General features: G+C 45.9%; 5 protein-coding genes across 12 annotated transcripts; 2 read left to right on the plus strand and 3 right to left on the minus strand.

Moving 5' to 3' along the window:
• The first annotated feature begins 209 nt into the window (after positions 1 to 209).
• On the plus strand, positions 210 to 3,327 carry LOC104000882 (mitochondrial import inner membrane translocase subunit TIM10). The gene is made up of 6 exons (XM_009423029.3): positions 210 to 467; positions 812 to 873; positions 1,278 to 1,330; positions 2,386 to 2,424; positions 2,657 to 2,726; positions 2,970 to 3,327. The coding sequence occupies exons 2-6, from the start codon at positions 832 to 834 to the stop codon at positions 3,018 to 3,020; spliced, it is 255 nt and encodes an 84-aa protein (XP_009421304.1). The 5' UTR covers positions 210 to 467; positions 812 to 831; the 3' UTR covers positions 3,021 to 3,327.
• A 248-nt stretch (positions 3,328 to 3,575) lies between these two features.
• LOC104000881 (uncharacterized) lies at positions 3,576 to 7,885 on the minus strand. 3 transcript variants are annotated; one of them, XM_009423028.3, is made up of 4 exons: positions 7,516 to 7,885; positions 5,632 to 6,911; positions 4,217 to 5,514; positions 3,576 to 4,131 (listed from the first exon to the last, which is right to left on the minus strand). In XM_009423028.3, exons 2-4 carry the CDS (start codon positions 6,716 to 6,718, stop codon positions 3,850 to 3,852), a joined length of 2,667 nt encoding a protein of 888 aa, XP_009421303.2. In that variant the 5' UTR covers positions 6,719 to 6,911; positions 7,516 to 7,885; the 3' UTR covers positions 3,576 to 3,849. The 3 variants fall into 3 exon arrangements, with proteins under 3 accessions (XP_009421303.2, XP_065027757.1, XP_009421302.2); XM_065171685.1 differs by having other exon boundaries at positions 4,217 to 6,812; XM_009423027.3 differs by having other exon boundaries at positions 4,217 to 6,911.
• A 2,384-nt stretch (positions 7,886 to 10,269) lies between these two features.
• Positions 10,270 to 11,886, minus strand: LOC135583328 (uncharacterized). 6 transcript variants are annotated; one of them, XM_065169953.1, is made up of 5 exons: positions 11,596 to 11,886; positions 11,273 to 11,525; positions 10,934 to 11,170; positions 10,652 to 10,750; positions 10,270 to 10,559 (listed from the first exon to the last, which is right to left on the minus strand). In XM_065169953.1, exons 1-5 carry the CDS (start codon positions 11,797 to 11,799, stop codon positions 10,441 to 10,443), a joined length of 912 nt encoding a protein of 303 aa, XP_065026025.1. In that variant the 5' UTR covers positions 11,800 to 11,886; the 3' UTR covers positions 10,270 to 10,440. The 6 variants fall into 6 exon arrangements, 5 of the variants coding, with proteins under 5 accessions (XP_065026025.1, XP_065026024.1, XP_065026023.1 ...); XM_065169952.1 differs by having other exon boundaries at positions 10,652 to 10,747; positions 10,934 to 11,219; positions 11,316 to 11,525; positions 11,596 to 11,879; XM_065169951.1 differs by having other exon boundaries at positions 10,934 to 11,219; positions 11,316 to 11,525; positions 11,596 to 11,876.
• Positions 11,887 to 12,899: 1,013 nt separating this feature from the next.
• LOC104000879 (uncharacterized) lies at positions 12,900 to 14,962 on the plus strand. Its single transcript, XM_009423022.3, has one exon. The coding sequence runs from the start codon at positions 13,043 to 13,045 to the stop codon at positions 14,528 to 14,530; it is 1,488 nt and encodes a 495-aa protein (XP_009421297.2). The 5' UTR covers positions 12,900 to 13,042; the 3' UTR covers positions 14,531 to 14,962.
• Positions 14,963 to 17,323: 2,361 nt separating this feature from the next.
• Positions 17,324 to 19,515, minus strand: LOC104000877 (aldehyde oxidase GLOX). The gene has a single exon (XM_009423021.3). It carries the CDS (start codon positions 19,172 to 19,174, stop codon positions 17,495 to 17,497), a length of 1,680 nt encoding a protein of 559 aa, XP_009421296.2. The 5' UTR covers positions 19,175 to 19,515; the 3' UTR covers positions 17,324 to 17,494.
• Between the last annotated feature and the right edge of the window lie 555 nt (positions 19,516 to 20,070).

Genomic DNA, 20,070 nt, shown 5'->3' on the forward strand with positions numbered 1-20,070 from the left:
TGTACATGTAATTAATAATGTAGATTATTATTTAGTAACACTATACATAATCCAATGTATCCATTCAAATTTTGCAATGGTAAATCTTTTATTTAATGAAAAGGAATTAAATACTTTACGGCATGTGCACATGCGATAATGAAGTGGATATCAATTTCTTAACGTGTGGTGGGTATAAAGGTCGTTTGTGTGTCGTGATAGATAGACCTATCAGTGATTCTTGGTGTCAATAGATCGAGCATATGGTGTGCAGACACAAGATTTGCGTATGTGCCGCGGACCTAATCCGACGAAACCCGGTCGGCTAGGGTTAGGTTGGTTCAACACCGACTTGGTGAGCCCAACCGGTTGTTTATGAGAAGCCCTAAAAGATGATGGGCACCGCCAAAGTTCAACAACCTTGGTCCCGCTGCGACTCGGGGTCTCCTCCGCCGCTGCATCCATCGGCGGCTTTGCGTTCTACGACCGTAAGGCTTTCGCTCTTTTTCTTCCGTTCTCTTTGCTGCAGGAAACAAAATTTTGCGCTTTCTTGAGCAAGAATGACCTCTGTTTCTTTGATCGTTTCCAAGACAATCTCGATGCGCTACTTCTACGAAGTAACTTGGTCCTTGTGATTCTTTGTTCGTTTAAAAGGATTAGTAGTGTATGAGGATCTCGTCTTCGGTCTGGATTTGTTTTCGGGCAGTGTATGCGTGCAGCATGCACCGCTTTCTTTCTTGATAGTTCACTTGGGCCTTTTTTTCCTTTCTTATCTTGTTTCGTTTTCGCTGGAAGATTTACGGCATGACATTCGTTGTGATATATCTATCAGGATCTTTGATAAGCTCCACAATGGCTGCTAAAAATGGCGCAAGCAGCATCGAGAAAGAGCAGGTACATAAACCTTCTCGTGTCACGTAAGCTTTCCTTAGCTTGTTCAGTGAAATGGATGATTCTTTTCGTTGGATATGGGCCTTGGAAGCTCTGTTATTTGCGTGCTTGATCTATTATTTTCCGGAAATATTTGCTTTGCTTTCTGCAAATTTGCTAGAGCTTGTAAAAATCGATCTTTTCGTAGAAGAAACATAGCTTTATTGTTTCATTATATGTCAATATGTCATCATTATTCAAGTAATTAGGAATATCATCACAACGAATGCTTAGGGTGACGGTTTAACTAATTTTTTTTAGTGATGAATAGTGATTTTTTTACTAGCATGTCTACGAAAGGTCATTTCACCATTTTATTTCTTTTTGCCTATGAAATTATCCGACATACTTTTATTTTAATTGAGCAGATTTTTGGAATGGCAGAGAAAGAAATGGAGTACAGGGTGGATCTCTTCAACAGGTAAATAGCCTTTAAGTATTACTTAGCTAGCAGTGTCTTTGCTTTGATATGCTGTTGATGTTTGTCATGCTCCAATAATTCGTGTGTATCATGTGGCTAGGTTCCTTGCTTTGTATTATCTTAATCTTCACCTTTCTAACTAGGGCATGAAACGTATGAGAAATCGAACTATGGTGAGAACAAAATAACCAAGAGTCAGACTTCTTTGGAGCTTGTGTGTACAGAAAACTATATGCTACAATCATAACTTATTAGGGGAAAAGGCCTCTTTGAATTGCCATGCTTATGCCCTGCCTTCACTGACCCCATAATTGGTTTTGGAGCCAGTGCCTGTTGTAAGGTTAGCTGGCCCTGTCCTCATGGGTACGTGGCTGGTTGGTCACTTCCCTAGGATGGCTTGATCCATTTCCTCTGTGGTTCATGCTGATAACAATCCTTTCAGCTTAGATTCCTTTTGCTGTCGATCTGCTAATGACTTTTCAAGCTCATCTCTCTGCTTTCTCAGAGAAGTGCATCACAGTTGCCTCAGGCTTTATCTGGCTCGTATGGGTTCCCACAGGAGCTGGCCCAGACCCTGCATTACTGTGGCAGCCTGGCCAAATGCTGGTGGGGGCCAAATAGTGCTGATGCTGCACGGCCCGGTTATATACTAGGGCATGCCACTCACATCATGGCCCTTGGAATTGTATTGCTAATTGTAACATCATTGCTCTCTTTCCATTGTTTTGTTAAACAAATCACACGCTTTTCTTCTTACACAACATGGTATGGTTTTGATGAGAGGCTATAGTTTTAGTTACCTTTAAGGTAAATATTATGCATTATTTCAAGTTTAGCATTACCGTTGTGTCACAAAATCTTGATATTCTGAACTTGAATCTGAATTTTACTCATTACCATATTTTATCTACTTGGAAGAAGTGGAAGGTTCCTGCAAATGATTTATGAGTAGTGCAATATCAACTAACATGCAGGTTCGTTTACTGCTAGTTATATGATTTATCTTGTATCACAAGTAGAACCATCTGAGTAGTTTCTCTTTATTCTTGGAACAGGCTCACACAGACATGTTTCGATAAATGTATCGAGAAAAGGTATGCTATGCTTCAACCATTTCTTCAGGTGGAATTTCATAGCTTTTATTTTGATGGTATTGATATTTTGATGATAGATTGATGTATTTTGATCTTAAGAATTATTTGGAATATTTTTTTTTCTAGTGTGGAAATCTATTCTGTTTTTCCTTTAAAGAATTAAAATTTCAAATATTGTTGTCTGCACTGAGCTTCTGATTAGCTAACAAGTACTCTCAATATATTCCCTCAGGTACAAGGAATCTGAGCTCAACATGGGTGAAAACAGTTGCATTGATCGATGCGTTTCAAAATATTGGCAGGTAAGATACTTGGAGTTGCTGATCCTTATGTAATGTTGTATTTACTTAAATGATCTTTGTGCAAAGACTTTCATCGATACGTCTAAATTTAGAAAAAAAAACACCCTACATATAATCTCTGGTATGTTGACATAGATATATGCAAAATAATGTGTGATATCAGTTCGTCTTCTTTCAAGTGTTTGACTCATTGGTCATTCTTAAAGTTCAGTGATCTTAGTCTCCAGTATTGTGGTATTTCAGGTGACAAATATAGTTGGGCAACTACTTGGTTCGAACAGGCCTCCAATGTGAAGCATCTGATATGCCTTTTTTCAGACTGAAAAGCTATTTCACCGTCAGCAACATACATCAAATGGTTATGCAATCACATTTGGCATAACTTGAGATATATGCAACCTCTAAGATAAATTTGTTTGAGGAACAAACACTTCTTACCTTTGATGATTATTATTTTTAATGGCGTTGTCTTTCTTAGCATCAAATAAACTTGCAGCTGTTAATTGAAAGCCTTTGGATTGTAAAATCAGTATGATTGTGTTGAACTTGCAGCTGGTAATTGCCAGCTTTTGGAATTAGTCAGTATGATCGTGTTATTAGACATGTGTTGACATGGTCGGAAAAATTGTACTGGAATTCTGCAGACGATTAGTGCGCATTGTGCAGACAGACAAGAAGTTGGGATTTCAAACTTTGTTGTTATCTCCGTGAGTGTTGATCTCTTGACTGTATATAATTGTGCATATGTTAATTATTGAATAATGCTGCTTAACATGACTGGTCCTGAGTGATAGGTGGCATATAATTATGCCTCTATTAGATGACAATGTATCATGTTTCTTAGCAAACATAGCTTCCTCATGTATTACTGAAGAACTCAGGCTTCTTTACACGTTACAGATGAGTCATTGTTCAATGAGATGTAAGTTCCTCTTCTCTCGGTGGCCAGAGAACTACTACAATTTGTACAGGCACAGATCCATGATGCTTGGCGTTTGGTCCCAGCAAACTGGGGATAACTGTAAATGGGGGTCAGTGTTTTTTATCACCTCCACCACAGTGAGTATCAAACAGCACAAGAAACATCTGCACAGGCACAAATTGTTTCAAGAAGACAATTAAATTAAGCTCTCCCAACAGGTGACACAGGTGGATGATTTGGTACATAGCTATTAGGATCACCACCTTGGGCTCCAGCAGGAGCTTTCCCTGATTGATCATTCACAATGTGTTCCTGCAAGATTTTTGGCTCTGTTGAAGGACTGTCGGTCTTCCTGCCATGGAGGACTGCCATACATATTGCGAAAGACTGAAGCATTGACATGGAAGATAGGAATTCAACAGTGTACAGCCCCTCTCTGAAAGATACAATGCTGAAGGCAAGTCTCTTTTCTTCTGATCCACCCTGAAACAGTTCGATTACTAGTGTTATCTACTGAAACACCGATGCTACTAGCAAAAGCAACAGACAGTAAATAAAACTGCCATACCTGAGTGAACAGTTCAGATCTATGAGTTCCATCTGTAGTTTGACAACCTTGGTCTGAACCAAAGGTATTGCACTTTCGGGACTTGTCAGTAAGAACAGTCAGCAAGCAACCCTCGTCCCAACCTCCGCAATCGCATGCTCCTCCTGATCTCCATCTCTCTATCAGAGGTGAGGGCTCACCATCGGTAGACAAGCCATGAACCCCGCTTGGAAGCATGACGGAGATACCAGATTGACATAGATCATCATTATGCTGATCAGTCTGCAAACGCTTCTCATCATTTGAAGCACTTACATTTCTTGTTGATAAGTTTGCTCCGCAATTACTGTGGCCTGCTCGGGTGGGGGTATCGGACTTATCCACAGGTGGTGGCACCTTAACAACAATGGCAGCCAACTCGCTCATAGCAGAAGAGTTAGCAGTTGCTTGTTCAGCACCAAGCAAAACAAACTCTCTAACGTGAGAACTGTCACCTTCATGGCTCCTCAAGTTGCGAAGTGAAACCTTCAACTGGCCAACAACATTGGAGATCAACTGATGCTTCTTGCTCTTATTTCCGGGGCTGCTCCAGAACATGGTTTTCTTCTTTGAACCATTTACAGAGAATATCTTATATATGCACTCTAGGTCATTATAATTGCTAATAATACTTCTCATTGTTATTGCTGCAGCAAATACTTCACTGTCACAGGATGAGAGCATAAGCAACGGAAGACCATTCTTCCAAGCAACTTGAAGAAGAGCTTGCTTCATTGGTGCAACATGCTTTTCATCTTTTTGAGTTCCTTTATCATTGTTGGATAATTGATTTGAAGTAATCATATTTCCCCTCACCTGGCATGTAGAGTCAACACTTGTTGGCTTGTGCACCCCATGGTTTGATTTGTCGGTTCTACTTAGTTCACAAGAACCATGACTGCCCGATAAGGCTGCAATTGGCCCAGTCGAACGAAGATTGTTCTTTGGCTTCATTATAGGATCTAGTATTCTCCTCAATGGGCTTTGCCTACCTTTATTCTTTCTGGCTGCTTGATCTCCATGCGAATTAAACAGATGAGAAACTGAATCGATTTGTTCTTCAGACGAACCTTCCCTCAAGCTAGAACTCTTGCTCATGCTTTTTAGATCAGCACTCAGTCGACGGTTAGATGATTCCCTTCCTGCTGCAGACACTAATTTTTTTTCTGATTTTGTTGATCCTTTTGTCATATTGACTTCAAGTTGCTTGCAAGTACCTTTAGAAAATAGATCATTTTCCCCATTTCTTCGTACCAATGTATCAGTTGGTGCTACACCTTCTGACAGAACAGTGCAAGATATATCAGGTTCATCATTTTGAATGGTACAAGGGAGAGGACATGCGTGAGGAACATGAAGATACTGATGGATGATCTCGACATCTTCAGCTAAATTACCTGAATGGTTGTAGCTATTTCCCTCAGCGAGCCAGTCGTCAGCAGTTAATGGGGTATCAGAAGTAAGGCATCCACTGTCCACGTTCTCTTGAAGATAATCCGATATTCCTTTGCAATCCTGGGAAATTTGTGGAAAATTGGTGTCCAAGGATTGACAATGGCCATTGTCTATGCGTTTTTCTGCTTTCATCGAGCTTCCATTTTGGTCTTCAGCCACTCCAGTTGAAGTGGCAGTAGCAGTAGCAGTGTCAATCTTATATCTTGAACGTGAAGCTGCAGAATGTCGAGGTAGGCATACTTCGCCTGATATGGCTTTCAAATCTGAATCTTTACTGTTACCTTTATCATGTTTATTCCCTAACAGTTTAGCACTTGGAACAAAATCTCCATTATCATTCTGTGTAGGAAACTTCGTAGAAGAGATACTTGAACTACGGACGCCTTGTAAATGTTCAGAATCTTCTCCTTCATGCATCTCTGATCGGCTGCCTGTAACAGGGCTTCTCTTATGAGGAAAAACAGGAGATTTCTTCCCTCGAGAAAGAGGACTAGATATGGTCTTTCTAGATTGGTTAAAGGAACCAAATGTAGCATGTGCCGATGACTGAGTACTATCACATGCAGAGTGTCCGCCTCCCACATCTGTGACACATTTCTGGTGGTTCGTCCATCTCTCGAGACGCCCCCAGTCCAGAACTCCAAAATTCAGCGCCTTTCCATGAATATTATCTCCTTCCTCCAGCCGCTGAAGATAAAAGGGTACATTTGACATGTTCATAACTGGTTCGTCAAACCCTGGTCCCTTCCTACTGGGCCATGGCTTTTGAGAATTTCCCAAAGATGATGAAACTGAGTTTTTCTTCACCCCCTGCCGATCTTTGGCTGTTTGTCTAGGAAGCTTTTCAGTTTTAAGGGCCCCAACCTTCTCTAAGAGGTCGACATTCTTGATTCCGCTTGGGAATAAAAATCTCTCATTGGACAATCTTGAGGAGTTATTTTGCAGTGAGCACCTTTTTTCATGTTGACTGAACAGCATTTCTATCATTCTATCATCCTTTGCTTGAGCTGCTGGTGTTTCAGAAGGCATGTTTGGCTAGTTTTCTTTCAGAAATTCTATCAGCTTCATTGCTTTAAGTACAACTTGTTTCTTGGTACAGCACAACAGTGCTTTTCGCGATTAACTGTCAACAAGATTTTGTAAGTTCATGATTTCCCTTTCTCATGTTAAGGGAGACAGAACCTTCAAATTTCAATTTCTTCTAATATCACAGTGCACAATGCTGTATACATGAAAAAGAGTGTTATCTCCAAGTGCAGATACTAAATATAATGCAATCTACAACTGAAGCATCGTATCTTATCTCACTAACCTTTATCTAACTCAAGACTAAATAAAAGATTTGTCACACTATGACTACAATTTCACTTTGTAGAACATAAAGATTTCATTTCATCTACAAACCAAACAAGAAAAAAGAAAGAGACAGAGAGAGACAGCACAAAACCGGACGAAAGAAACATGGCGTCTCCGCCACACAATTTCGCATTTTTACGAAACAATACGCGAACTTGATGCGTTCGTATGAAGAATTTCTTTGATTTGAGTCGCCGCGACGCATCAAAGAAGACGCACGAACAAAGAAAACAAAGTGTCCAAAAACCCTAACCCGTTCACCGCCTCTACTAGAAGTGAGCAGTGGATCTACAGCAATCCGGCCGAATATCAAACCCGGAAGTGCCTACACTTTTCGTGGATCCCAAGAAACGAAAGCGTAGCATGTGCAAGCAAGCAAGCAATCAGAGAAAAAAGAAGAGGAAAAGAGAAAGAATGTTAATCAAAAGAGTGAGCATATACTCGTCGGAGGAAACAGAGCAGCGCCGTACCAGAAAGGAGAAGAACTCGAGATGTAGATCTGCTCGGCCCCTTCTTCGCCGGTTTCTTCAAGGTAGTCTTGGGAGACCAAAGGAAGAGGAAGGAGCACGACCAAACCAGAGAGGGAAGGGAGGAGAGGTCCGTTCCTCTGCCGCCACCAACCAACGAGCTAAAGTGGACGACCCGGCGATGGCATTCTTTAAGTGCGGAGGCGCAGAGCGGGCGGCGGGGCTGCCTCTTCCGTGGAGCGGCGGGAGGAATCAGCCGACAGCGACGGCGGTGGGTTGCGAGTCCGTGGGGTGGGAACGGGTGCGTGGTTGGCGATGAGGCCAGCTGGTGGAGGGAAAGAAATGGACGGGAGTTGAGTCGCGAGACAGAGCTGCGGGCCCCGCGCCGCTTCAGCTCCGCGTCGCTTAAATTTAAACGCCTTTCCCACCCATTCGTACACCCCACCCAATCGTATGCTTGCGGGTGGGGTCACCGTGAAAACAATTCTTTTGCTACGCGCTGTCACAGACACAAACCGCGTACCGACCACAGGTTGGCTGGAATGTCAAAGCGGTGGGCCCCCGCTGAGCCTGATTTCGTGTCTGTCGGTCCACGCGTGAGTAAAATATGTTTCTACCCGAAGAGAGGACCACAGTGTATACTATTGCTTCGTATGCGTTGATCCATATAGATAATCCAAAGTGCACTGATTTGAATTCTCCATCATGATAAGTTGTGAGTGCGAAGGCACTCATCGAAGGAAGTAATAATCATGACCACGCAAGATGTGATGTTGATGACGATAAAGATACGGGTGACATTTTGCTTGAGTTGATGCACGGCGACTACGAATTATTATCATCGGTGCTTTGATGGAAGCAGTCTTTTTGCTAAAGCAAAGGAGGGCGATAAAGTTTGCGAACGCTTTCTCCTTCGGAAGAAACAGAAAGGTAGGAAGGAATGTGTGTGAGGGTGGCAAAGATCAAGTCTTTATCACTTGACTGCACATATAATATGTTCATGTCGCAGATAGTTGAGTTGTTCTCGTCAGCTTTGAATCGTAGATTAGTCTTGGAAATTACATAGTAAGTTTCTTGCGATGAGTTGTGAGAGAGCATATTCTAGTATCACCCTTGCAATGACACTCAATAGTCACGTCAAGACCAACATAGAGTCTCGGGATTGATATGATGCATTACATCGACGCGACATCTCAAATTCGGATGGAACGATTGTCTACTCCCGTGCTGTTCGAGGTCGTATAAGATAACATCGCATAGTATAAAGTCGTTTCGAAAAAGTTCAGAATGGCATCGCGTAACGTCAATCCATGCAGGTCGATCGGCACTTGCACGGACGGTACAAATCGATCGTCCAAAAAGTCGATGGGCATTAACAGATCATATACGATCGACCTTCGTTCGTATATATAAAAGTCAATATCCTAACTAGTGTCGGGGAGACTTCGAACACTAAACTCCCCCTAACTTCACTCAACACTAACTTGAACTTCGGAGGGATCGAATCGAAAAATTTTTTTGTGTGCATGAACTCAACAATGATGAAGCAACAATTGGACGAGGGAGGAAGAGCGTCTCTTTGCTCTATCTCGGATCAATTCTAGAGACGAAGCATGTACTTGACTTAATGTCGATCACCTCCGTTCCGAGTATCCACGTAGGTGACTCTATACACTCAAGATTAGATCAAACGGCGTAAGGTTCTCCGACAAGTTTATTATATCTAATGTTTTAAGACTTGGTAGTAAGTTTCAGAGGTCGTGTGGATGCTCTCAGTGTGCAGTGAGCGCCCTGCGCTGGGAGGCACGCAACGTGATGGGCACATGATGGAAGGTGCGCCGGCACGCCTCGAGCGCACGAAGAGCTCACGAGAGCGCCCATGCGGCCGTGCTTTTTTCCTTGGGATCTCACAATTAAAGAGATCTCAGCTGCCTTGTGATAGATAATAAATAGATATGAAAGAGGCATCTATCTATCTGTAGGGAAGGCAATAATAACAAATGAAGCTTATCATCTTCTTATTTAACTCCAGAGTAAAACCTAGTTGGTATGGCTGATGCAATCTTTAGCAGATTCCTTGTGATCCCTCAAAATCAAATTTTTTGTTGAAAATTACTACACAGAGGTTTAATAGACTTCTTCAATTTTATTTTAATATTAATCATTTATGTTCTCTATAATTGGAACATGCTGAAATAATTAACCATATTTTCTTTACTTGTTCTGTCTCCTCCCAACTATGAAATTTTTGGGAAAGAAAGCATGTCATTATTTTTGAATACCTTGGGGGATTGGTTAAGGGAAGATAATAATAACCATGGAATGGAAAACATGCTATAGCAAACCAGCTATATATAGTTCATCTGAAAAATGAGAAATGAAGTCATTTTCAATAAGAGGAAGCCTTCTATTCATTAGATTTAAGTTGACCGATTTAATTAGACTCAGTTAGGAAAAGCTATTTGTAGGCTGATTTGAGTTGAATTCTTCTAATAGGTTCTCTTTTAGCAGGAAGGTGGTCTTCACTTCATTATCAATCAGAGATCAGAACCTGTGAGGAAAAAATTATCCTTGGATGTGAAGCCTCCTCGGCAAAAAGAGGACTGCAATATGCTGTTGATAAGCACTACACACACAACAAGTTCTTCCAGAGATGGATTCTACAACAATTGTTGAGCTGCTCACATCAGATAAAGAGCCCCCATAGTAATATGCTTTTGACAAGCACTACACACAAGTTCTTCTTCTGAACATGGATTCTGCAACATTTGTTTGTATGTATGTATCTCACATACAATTCAAGACATGATGGTAATACAAATTTGTCCAGTGCTATAGAGAGTGCAACCAATTGGGCTGCCAACACAATAAGGATCAATAGAGCTGCCAACCTTATTGCAGCTGCTGTTGTGATGTATAGGGCATGTATCAGTAGGTCCAGTCATGGGGGAGTCTGATCTCACGGATCGCAGGAGGAGTTGGGTGGGGAAGCCGGTGGTTCCTTTTCTGATGTGAAAGCACTGCGTCTCGTCGGCTTATGAGAGCATCTGTCGAAGCACAAGACGTGCGTTTAGGAGGAGAATAGGATTTGGTCAACTGGTGCAATCTTTTGCGAGTGAGTGTGGAATGAGCAACTTGCCATGATCGAGGACCAAGTATGGCTTCCTTCCCATCTCCTCCAGATTTAGATTCAGCGCCTGGACCACTCTTTCCGGCACAAGCACAGTGGAGTAAGCTGCTGCAACCACCCATAGCAAAGAGGAGCTGTGAGAGCTGAGCGATACGAGTCATTTACATCCGTCCAAAATCTAATGGATGAATAGAAAAACGATCTCTGATCAGAGCAGAAGCAGAGCATACAACAACACCGAGAGGCATCCGAAGATTCGACGAGGAAGGACGAAGCTAAAGAGGTCCGTACCTGGTTTCTTTGGCGGCTCGGACGTGTCGCCGCCGACGCGTGGCAGGAAGACGCCGGTTCCGGCGGATTCTCTCCTCGCGCTGGGGCTGATGAGGAAGACAGCTCTCATCCCAGATCCAGGCTGCGGTTGCTGCTGCTGCATTCGGCGAGGACGGCGTGCGGAAGAAGACAGTCCCGTGGGGCGGCCACGGTTGTGGGAATGCACGCCTCCTTTTGCTTCACTCTGCCTTGCCCACGCTGCGAACAACCGTTGTCTCATCAGCTGCAGCTGCTGCTGCTGCTTCAGCTGGTGGAACAAATTGGGAGCAGAAGAAATCGAAGAAGATTGAGAGACCATACGAAGTCCGCCAATAAAATCCTTTGGACTGAAACGAAGGGCCACCTGAGTTGCCTGAAACCGCTGCAAGTGGATGGGGACGGGGGACGTGCAGTGGCCGCTATTGGCGGTCTCGCAATGATCTGAGAAAGACAGCGCAGGCGGCAGGGCAACTAACGAAGGAGCGTCGAGGCTTTCCTTCTTCTCCGAGATGAACCGACCGCGGAGAGCGGTTCCATGGGAACCGGCCGTGAATCCATACCTCCCGTCACAATACTGAAATCATCAGCGGATGCACGTTAAAGGAATGGGAAGGGAAGAACGCTTCGTTTCGCAAGCAGCATACTTTAGTGTCGCCGAGGAAGGAGCCAGGCTTCTGCCAAGCTAGCCCGGTCATGCAGAGGCATTCGTTCTCCGCCGGCCAGTCGAGATTCATGGCGAACTCCTCCAGGAAGCAATCGTCTCGCCTTCTCTTCTCCTCGAGGAAATGATCGTCGCAAAGGAAGTCGGAAGGGAGGCAGACCTCCTCCTCTCGTCGCTCCTTGGCCATCGCTCAAGTAGAGCAAGCTGGGGAAGCCTCTCCTCTCTGTTTCCCACAACTAACATATATGCTCTCTGCTTTTTGCACACAAGTTGAACATATATGTGAAAGAACATAAATAATAACAAAATTAATACTTTCTGATTTTATTATATTTCAGAGTATTTGTAGTATGAGTTAGACCGACTCAGCTGATTCAGCCCGATTCCAACTCCTCTTGTCGTATACGAACGTGGAAACAGAAGGTGGGCGAGCAATAACGAGCGAGCGATGAGGCCGTCTCGTGGGTTGTGGACCGGACCGGTCTGCGAAACCGTTTCTTCACTTGGAAGCCTTTTCTCGGTCTTCCATGTACCAGTCAACTCTCTCCGCTGGAGTTGGCTCAAAGCTGTCCCTTCTCTTCTTTTTCTTTTCCTTCTCTCGAGTGTCGTCTTAATCGTTACGCTTCTTCGAGTTCCTTCTTCTGGTCGTCTCTCTGGGGACGACAAATTAGCCGCTTTCGGTGGGTGCTTTGACGCTTTGCTTCGAGTCGCATGCGCCTAACCGTCCACATCGAACTCATCGTTTCTTCTACGGAAGTCACCAACGGTTGTTTAGTGGATGATTCCTCCCATCGATCGGATAAAGGATGCTGGTATTCCGGAATGAACTAAAAGAAACACGCACGCATTGATGAGGATGTGAAGCATCTCTTTAAGGCCTGACAGAATCTTGAGTGGTCATGAAGCTTGTGGCACAACTGATCAGCCATGTAACGGTGTTTCTTGATTCCTTACTTGGTTGTTTATAGAAAATCTTGGGAAGGGATGTCACTCGTGGTAATATTGACATGGAACTTTTAGACCGATCGTGGACTTAGTAAAGCAGGTGTTAGTGCTTCCAGGTAAATAATTATTCTTGATATTGGTGTAGGCTATCAGGCATTATTAGGTCAGTCAAAGTAGGGACATGAGCACTATTAACTAAAGCCGACGTTGACTAGAAATCTTGGTGAGTGGGCTATTGTTGTTGGATCTCCCCCCGTAATTTCCTATTAATCGGCATATTCACATGGGGTGCAGCTATCACGTGACCAGCTCTGATACGTTTTCAAACTCGTACCCTATATAAATCGTCATGTTTGGATTTAAATAAAAAATTCATATCATTCACAATAAGTCAACTCGAGGACAGGTCGATCTTCCAGATCTTGGATCTTATAACAGTGACTCACTTCTTGTATGGATTATAGTCTTCCTTTTCTTTTGCATCGATGAGGAAAGATCATTGGAGTAGCACAGTCCATTTCCACCTCCTGTGTCGCTTCCTGTTCGCCTTCTCTGTGCTCTCATCAGTATCCTTGATCTTCTGGTCTCAGTCCTCTGCGTCCTGCAACGGCGAAGCCGCTCTCAACCCGGAGAAGCGGAACGAGTCCTACCATCTCCTAGCCTTTCCCTCTGCGCTGAACCAGCTTTCCTTCTCCGCTAAACCTCCGCGGAGGCTCCTCAAGGTCGCTCTCTTCGTGAAGCGATGGCCGCACCGCAATCTCGCCGGCGGACTCGAAAGGCATGCCTTGACCCTGCATCTTGCGCTCGCGCGAAGAGGCCATGAGATACACGTCTTCACCACCAAGTCAAACGCCACCTTCCCCCGCCACAACGACGCCGCCATGAGCTTCCACCAGACCCCGCCCTCCCCTGCTGGTTACCTCAACCAGGCGCTGGCGTGGGAGCAGTTCCAGACCGAGAACGCCACCGGCAGGCCCTTCAACGTGATTCACTCCGAGAGCGTCGGCCTCCTCCACGGCCGCGCCCGGAACATCAGCAACCTCGCTGCTTCTTGGCACGGGATCGCCTACGAGACTATACATTCCGACGTCGTCCAGGATCTGCTCCGCGGCCCCGACGAACCCCGGCGGCCTACAATAACGGAAAGGCTCTCCAAAGTGATCGAAGAGGTGAAATTCTTCCCCCACTACGCGCACCACGTCGCGACGAGCGATCACGTCGGCGACGTCCTCAAGAGGATTTACATGATCCCGGAAGAACGAGTTCACATCATCGTGAACGGGGTGGACGAGAGCATCTACAGGCCAGACCAAAAGATGGGAGAGGAGTTTAGGAGGAAGGTCGGGGTACCTGACCGCGCGAGATTAGTGATAGGACTAGCAGGAAGGCTGGTGAAGGACAAAGGACACCCTCTCATGTTCGAGGCACTGAAGCAGGTCTTTGGTGAGGAAGAGAGATTCCAGAGGGACGTCTTTGTTCTGGTTGCTGGGGATGGGCCGTGGGGCAACAGGTACAAGGAGCTCGGACGAAACATCATCGTTCTTGGTCCTCTGGAGCAAAGCGAGCTTGCAAAGTTCTACAACTCACTCGACGTTTACTTGAATCCGACCCTCAGAGCACAGGGACTGGATCATACCTTCATCGAAGCAATGCTGTCAGGGGTGGCCATCGCCGGCACACGGTTCGCGAGCATTACAGGCTCTCTGATAGTAGGATCGAACGTCGGTTACACGTTCTTGCCAACAGTCGAGTCACTGAAGGAGTCCCTGTACAAGATTATGAAGGATGGGAAGCAGGTTCTGTCGAAGAAAGGGGAGGTCGCCAGGAGCAGAGCGCTGCATCTGTTTACGGCCACGAAGATGGCCGCTGCTTACGAGAGACTCTTCCAGTGCATCTCCAAGGAACCTGCAGTAAAGGACAACATCGATTACTGCCGATACCCTCTTCCATGGGATTCGGGTAAACTGAAGTAGGACTCATTTGATGGTACGAGATGGAAGTGAGAGTATTGAAGCGTTTACAGTGGCAGTTTTCACAGGGTTGATGAAGCTGAGAAATTTGGGAGGATGTACATATAAAACAGCCTTCAGATTGATCCATAAGCATCACCATTTAGATAGCTGCCAATGAGCTGTGGATCCACCTGGATTGCTATGACGATCCAGGGCGCAAAATCTTGCGGACTGCTGGGGATGCGGAGTGCTGAAACTGGTTGAATATTGGTGCTTTAATTCATGCATGTATTAACTGGTAGCCTCCCTTTTCTGTGATCAACCATGACAATCTCACTGTACTGAACACCTTTAGCATTCCTAGTATTTAGTTGACAACTATGAGATAAAAAGTTTAAAACTTAGTTGAGCACTTAGCATAAAGAAGCTTCCAACCTTCGCAACAATCCACACCTGCAATGCCATGTCATGATGAAGTTAATTATGGCCTTCAAAACAAACAAAAGATTAAAGCACTCGTATATTAACCAGATAGATCATAGACGAGAAAAATATATCAATATTTAACTAATTTCTTGTGCAATGACTACAATGAGCACCAGCATCTCAAATGCGAAGATAGCAGCCATCATCAACTCCAAAGTAATATCAGGTTCAATAAGAAACCGTTTCTTTTCCTCTGCCAAGAACAACATCCAAGTGAGTGGAAAGCTTGTTCTTAGATGTTACAAGCAAACCTAAAGGAAGAAAATGGCTGTGGCATCCAACAAGAATTTTTATCTTATGTGGTATTGACTGAAGTACAGAATGTCAGGCAAACATGATAGTCAAACATATATATAGTAACTGCTCAAACTATCTCTTTCGAGTGATGAAAAAATTTGGGGTAAAGAAAGCTAAGCAAAACTGCTAAAAGTGGCTCGTGAACGTGCCCTGACACTACCGATCCAGTAATTTTTGTTGAGCCCAAAACCATGTGATATAAATTGCTTGGCCCTAGAAACCAACAAAATCCTCCTCCCAAATTTAACTCTATTCAGATTTGCTTTCAGCTTATTTTTCTTATGTTATTCTCAACACTTTTGTTCTTTCTTCAATCTCCGACCAGGTCTTATGACAAGTGACACTAATCAAATAGATGAAAAAGAAGGAAGCACAACATATCAACAACCATACACAAGTATAGTTACCCATGACACCTAAGATATTGGTCCTTTGGTGTCAGATGCTGCAAAAATAACATCATGAAAATAGAAATATGAGCATGGCTATTTACTTACAGCATATACATGACTAAAACATTTGATTTGTTTCTAGCAACAGAGCTTTAGTTTGTTTCTGGTCGCAAAAAGTTAATATGCCAATATTAAAAGTTTTAGAACTTAAACTAATCCTCAGAGAAGTCAGAATTTAGACAATAAAATAGAGGGATAAGAAAGCTAAAGACTAAGACAAAATTTGACTAGACAATTTTGAAATGATCAAATTTTTCAATGAAGAAAATTGCCTATGAGATCATTAGTCGAGTTTCTTATGGTTTGTTATCTCACCCTATATAGTTGAGAGAAACGATAGAGGTCTTCTCCAATATCTGATGATAATCAGAAAATTGGCATCATAAACTATGAATGGTACTCTACTATTTGTACCAGATCTAATGCCAAATGTCCTTAGATATCTGATTATTCTCAAGCCATGGGACACACCATCTTTTTTCCTTTGAGCCCATATGAAGTAAAGATTATGGGTTACATATGAAAGGGCATGTCCATCCATAGTCTAGACATCTTGGACGGTCAAAGATTGTGCTGCATGACTACAGAAGAACAATCAAATTCATGTCAATTAATGCAAGTATCAAACATCCACGAAAGAGAATTGATACCACAAGAACCATATCTAATTTCAAAACTATGATTATAGTTCTCCCAGCAGAAAAAGAGCAAGCACATAAAATTCCAATTAAAAAAATATACTAAGTCTATAATACGGCTCCCTGCTTTAGCAACCTAAACATTTTCCCTGTCGTAAACTCAATCTCTATGTGATCTTGCGAGTAAGCTGACAAGGGATAATTAAAGGTGATAATCTTAGAAGCAGAAACATAGAATAGATGAGGAGAGCAATCCTATCGAATCATAGAAGATCACTGCGGTTAGCAAGTAGCAGCAAATCCTCGCCAACACTAATTCATGCAGTGATCGAAGAACTAGCAATTCAACAAGCATATGGCATTAGTCTCAAATAAAGTAAATCTAACTTGAATTGTCATTTCCAGGCCCTTAAAAGTTGATGGTTTCCATTAATCTCAAGAAAGAAAAGAAAATAAGTATAATAGCAATCACCAGCAAGAATGCGAGATGGAAGTGAAGGATGGCAACCTAGGCTATTCGAGGGACCAGTGGAAGCATTGGCCCCGAGGATAGGAGTGCTGATCTCCGGAAAAATCACCTGCCGTGCTGCGTCTCCGCGAAGCTATCTGCGCGCCAACAAATGGAAGGAAAATTCTCGTAATCGCTATTGACATCAACATCAGAGAATGGGGAAAGAACAAGGAAAGGAAGAAGAAGAAGGGGGAGATGAGCATGTTGCGGATGGTTTGGGAGACCACGATGGGCTTCTTATTGACCACGAACTCGAAACCCTCGGCAGTTATCAGCTTCACCGTCTCCTCTTTCCCTCTGTGGTATCCTCGCCCTCCACTCCGCTTCATCGCCACCAACACATTTAGGGGTTGTAAACGGATCGGGTATATTCTATTCGGGTACAGATCATTAGGATTGAAGGACAGACATACATTAAGCAGAATAAAGCTTCGGGACAATATATCGAATCCATATTTACTCTGCAGAAGCTTTAGTTACAGGACCACAAAAGGCGTTCAGTAAAGTCATTTAACTATTCTACTATTTGACCATAATTAATTACGAGGAGAAAAGAGGTTGCAGTCTCGTCTGTATAAGCATTCTTTTCATGGCAACTTTCTTAAAGCACCAGCTGGACCCAGCGAGCCACACTTGGCACCATCTGGTTCACCGCGAACGCCATGTAGTACCCCGGCGGCGCCACCCTCCCGTCCGGCGGCGCCTTGCACCCAAACCTGTAGCTGTAGGGCGTCCCGTCCCCCCCGCCGTCCGCCACCGTCACCGCCGGTGAAACGGCCAGCTTCACCATCCTCTGCCCCTGCGAGAAGGAATGCGTGGCGAATGGCGCGCTCAGCAGGTTCACCTCCATCAGTCCCACCAGCGGCAGCGGCACCTCCACCTCCATCACGAACTCGTCCCCGTACCAGACCCTCTCCGGAGCCGCCTTGATTACCGGCCGGAGACTGGCCTTGTCTGCCGCCAGGTACTCGGGCGAAAAGGCTTCGACACGGAGCTCCGTAGGGAAGTCCCCTGCGAAGCGGTAGAAGTAGTGCGGGTTGCTCCCGGCCACGAGGACGCGGCCGTCCGGAAGGAGGTTGGCAGTGGAGTGGTACATCCGAGGGATGGTTGTCGGAGTCAGCATCATGAACCGCAGGCCGGCGGGTTGGTCGGGCCGGTACAGCACGGGGTTCAGGCACGGGTTGGAGCCCATCTCGTAGCCCTGCGACCCTGCCTGCGCGCCGTTGATGATGAGCACCTCTCCCGTTGGGAGCATCACCATGTCGCCCATGACCCTCGGGAACGGCATCTCCTCCACGGCCCAGGCCCCGTCCGGGTCTGTCGCCGAGATCCGGCCGCAGGTTGTGGCGGCAGGCATGTCGGTCTGTCGGTGGAGGAAGACCCCGTACTGAGCCCCACCGCAGACTACCACCTCGGCCCTCGTGTAGCCGTCGGCCGGATCGAGACGGAGCATAGTGGAGGAGCCACCGGACGGGTAGTTCCGGGGTCCACCGTCGAGCTCCGGGTACTCGCGGACGACGTCGCCCGAGTCGACGTCGTACAGGATGGAGCGGGCGTTAGCAAAGACGAAGAGGCGGCCGTCGGGGAGGAGGTGGACGAAGGGATATAGGTTGTCCATCTGGGCGTCCTCGGCTGTGGCGAGGAAGGGGAAATTGCGGAGGGGGCGGGACGGCGGGTAGAACTCGACAGAGGGGGCGGCGCGGCCGCCGACGATGACGACAGAGCCGTCGGGTAAGATCTGGTTGGTGGCGTACCATCGACCGTCGGCGAGGAGCGGTGAGTCGAGCTCCAACCAGTCGCAGGAGCCGGCCAAGGGGCAGGGGGAGAAGGCGCGGAGCTTGCGGAGGCCGTCGAGGTCGCCGCCGGACTGGAGGAGGGTGCCATTGGGGAGGAACTGACCGGAAGAGCACCAGGTGTCGGTGAGGACGGAGAGGGGGCGGAGGCGGCGGGAGGAGGGATCGAGGAGGGCAGAATGAGCTGAGCAGTCCTTGCCGCCTGGGGGGAGGAGGCTGTCGCCGGGGTCAATGCGGCAGCGGCTGCGAGGGAGGCGTAGGCGGGAGGCCCCGATGCCGGTGCGATCGAGGAGGACCACGGTACCGAACCGGGTCACGGCAGTGTGCATGGAAGCGATTCCCGCGTCCTCCAGCACCACCTCCCAAGTGCCCGGGAGCTGCTGCGCACGTAACGACCGGCACGCGCACGTAAAGAGAAGGCCAACGAGGAAGAAGAGGCCGGGGATTCCTCCGGACTTGATCGAAGTGAAAGCAGAGGCCACTGCCATGGTCGCAGGGATGAGAATTTGGGACCCGTACCTCTGACAGACGAAGGTGATATCCTCAGTCAGAAGTGGGAGTGTTTTCGTGGTTGCAAACAAGCCGTAGGATGGATAACGATGGATGACGGAAGGTAATTGATGAGGAAAAGGCAGAAGACTTGAATCAAGCGAGGGTGTTAGTGGTGAAGCTGGTGATTGGCACTTTGACTCTCAAAAGCGTCCGATACTGGAAGGGAATCTGATGATGTGGGACGTAGATTTGGAAGGATCAAACACGCACCGTCGAGAAAGCACAGCTGGAAAGGGAGAGGCAGCCTACCGTTTTGGCACTTGGGACAGTGTGTCCCTCGTCGGCGGATGAGTCCGACTGCGAGCGACCGAGGAGGCGGCCCGCTACGTGCGAGTGAGGGGGCGGTGGCACCCAAAGAACTTCCGCGTGTCGCAATGGTGCGGGATCAGCACTCTCGGAGGCACAGGACAGCTGTGGTTTAGGAGCCCTGCGTTTCTCACGCTTTGAGATCCCCTGTGGCGTTATTCGGACAGCACTACTGACATCCATGCTGGGCTGCAAGCAGGGTGGGATTGTCTTCATCTTAGGCTGTAAGTCCATCAGTGTCTCACAATTACAAAGACCTAAGGCCGGCCTCCGTCCTTCCATGTCTCCTCCGGGAGTAGTGGCAACGATCGCATGAGCATATAAGAACTCCTCACCTGGTCAGCTCCGTGACATCATCGTGATCGCCGTCTGCTCCGGCGAGTCTGACGCCGACGGCATCGCCCACCACCAACACGGCACCCACTGCTGCACGTATAACAAGATCTGGACAACACGTCATTGGTGAGAATGACCTTCTTGTTAATACAGAATCACATGAACCTCTGGAAACCTTGTTTGATGTTGT

This window comes from Musa acuminata, chromosome BXJ3-10 (assembly GCF_036884655.1).
Source record: "Musa acuminata AAA Group cultivar baxijiao chromosome BXJ3-10, Cavendish_Baxijiao_AAA, whole genome shotgun sequence".
Taxonomy (NCBI): Eukaryota; Viridiplantae; Streptophyta; class Magnoliopsida; order Zingiberales; family Musaceae; genus Musa; species Musa acuminata.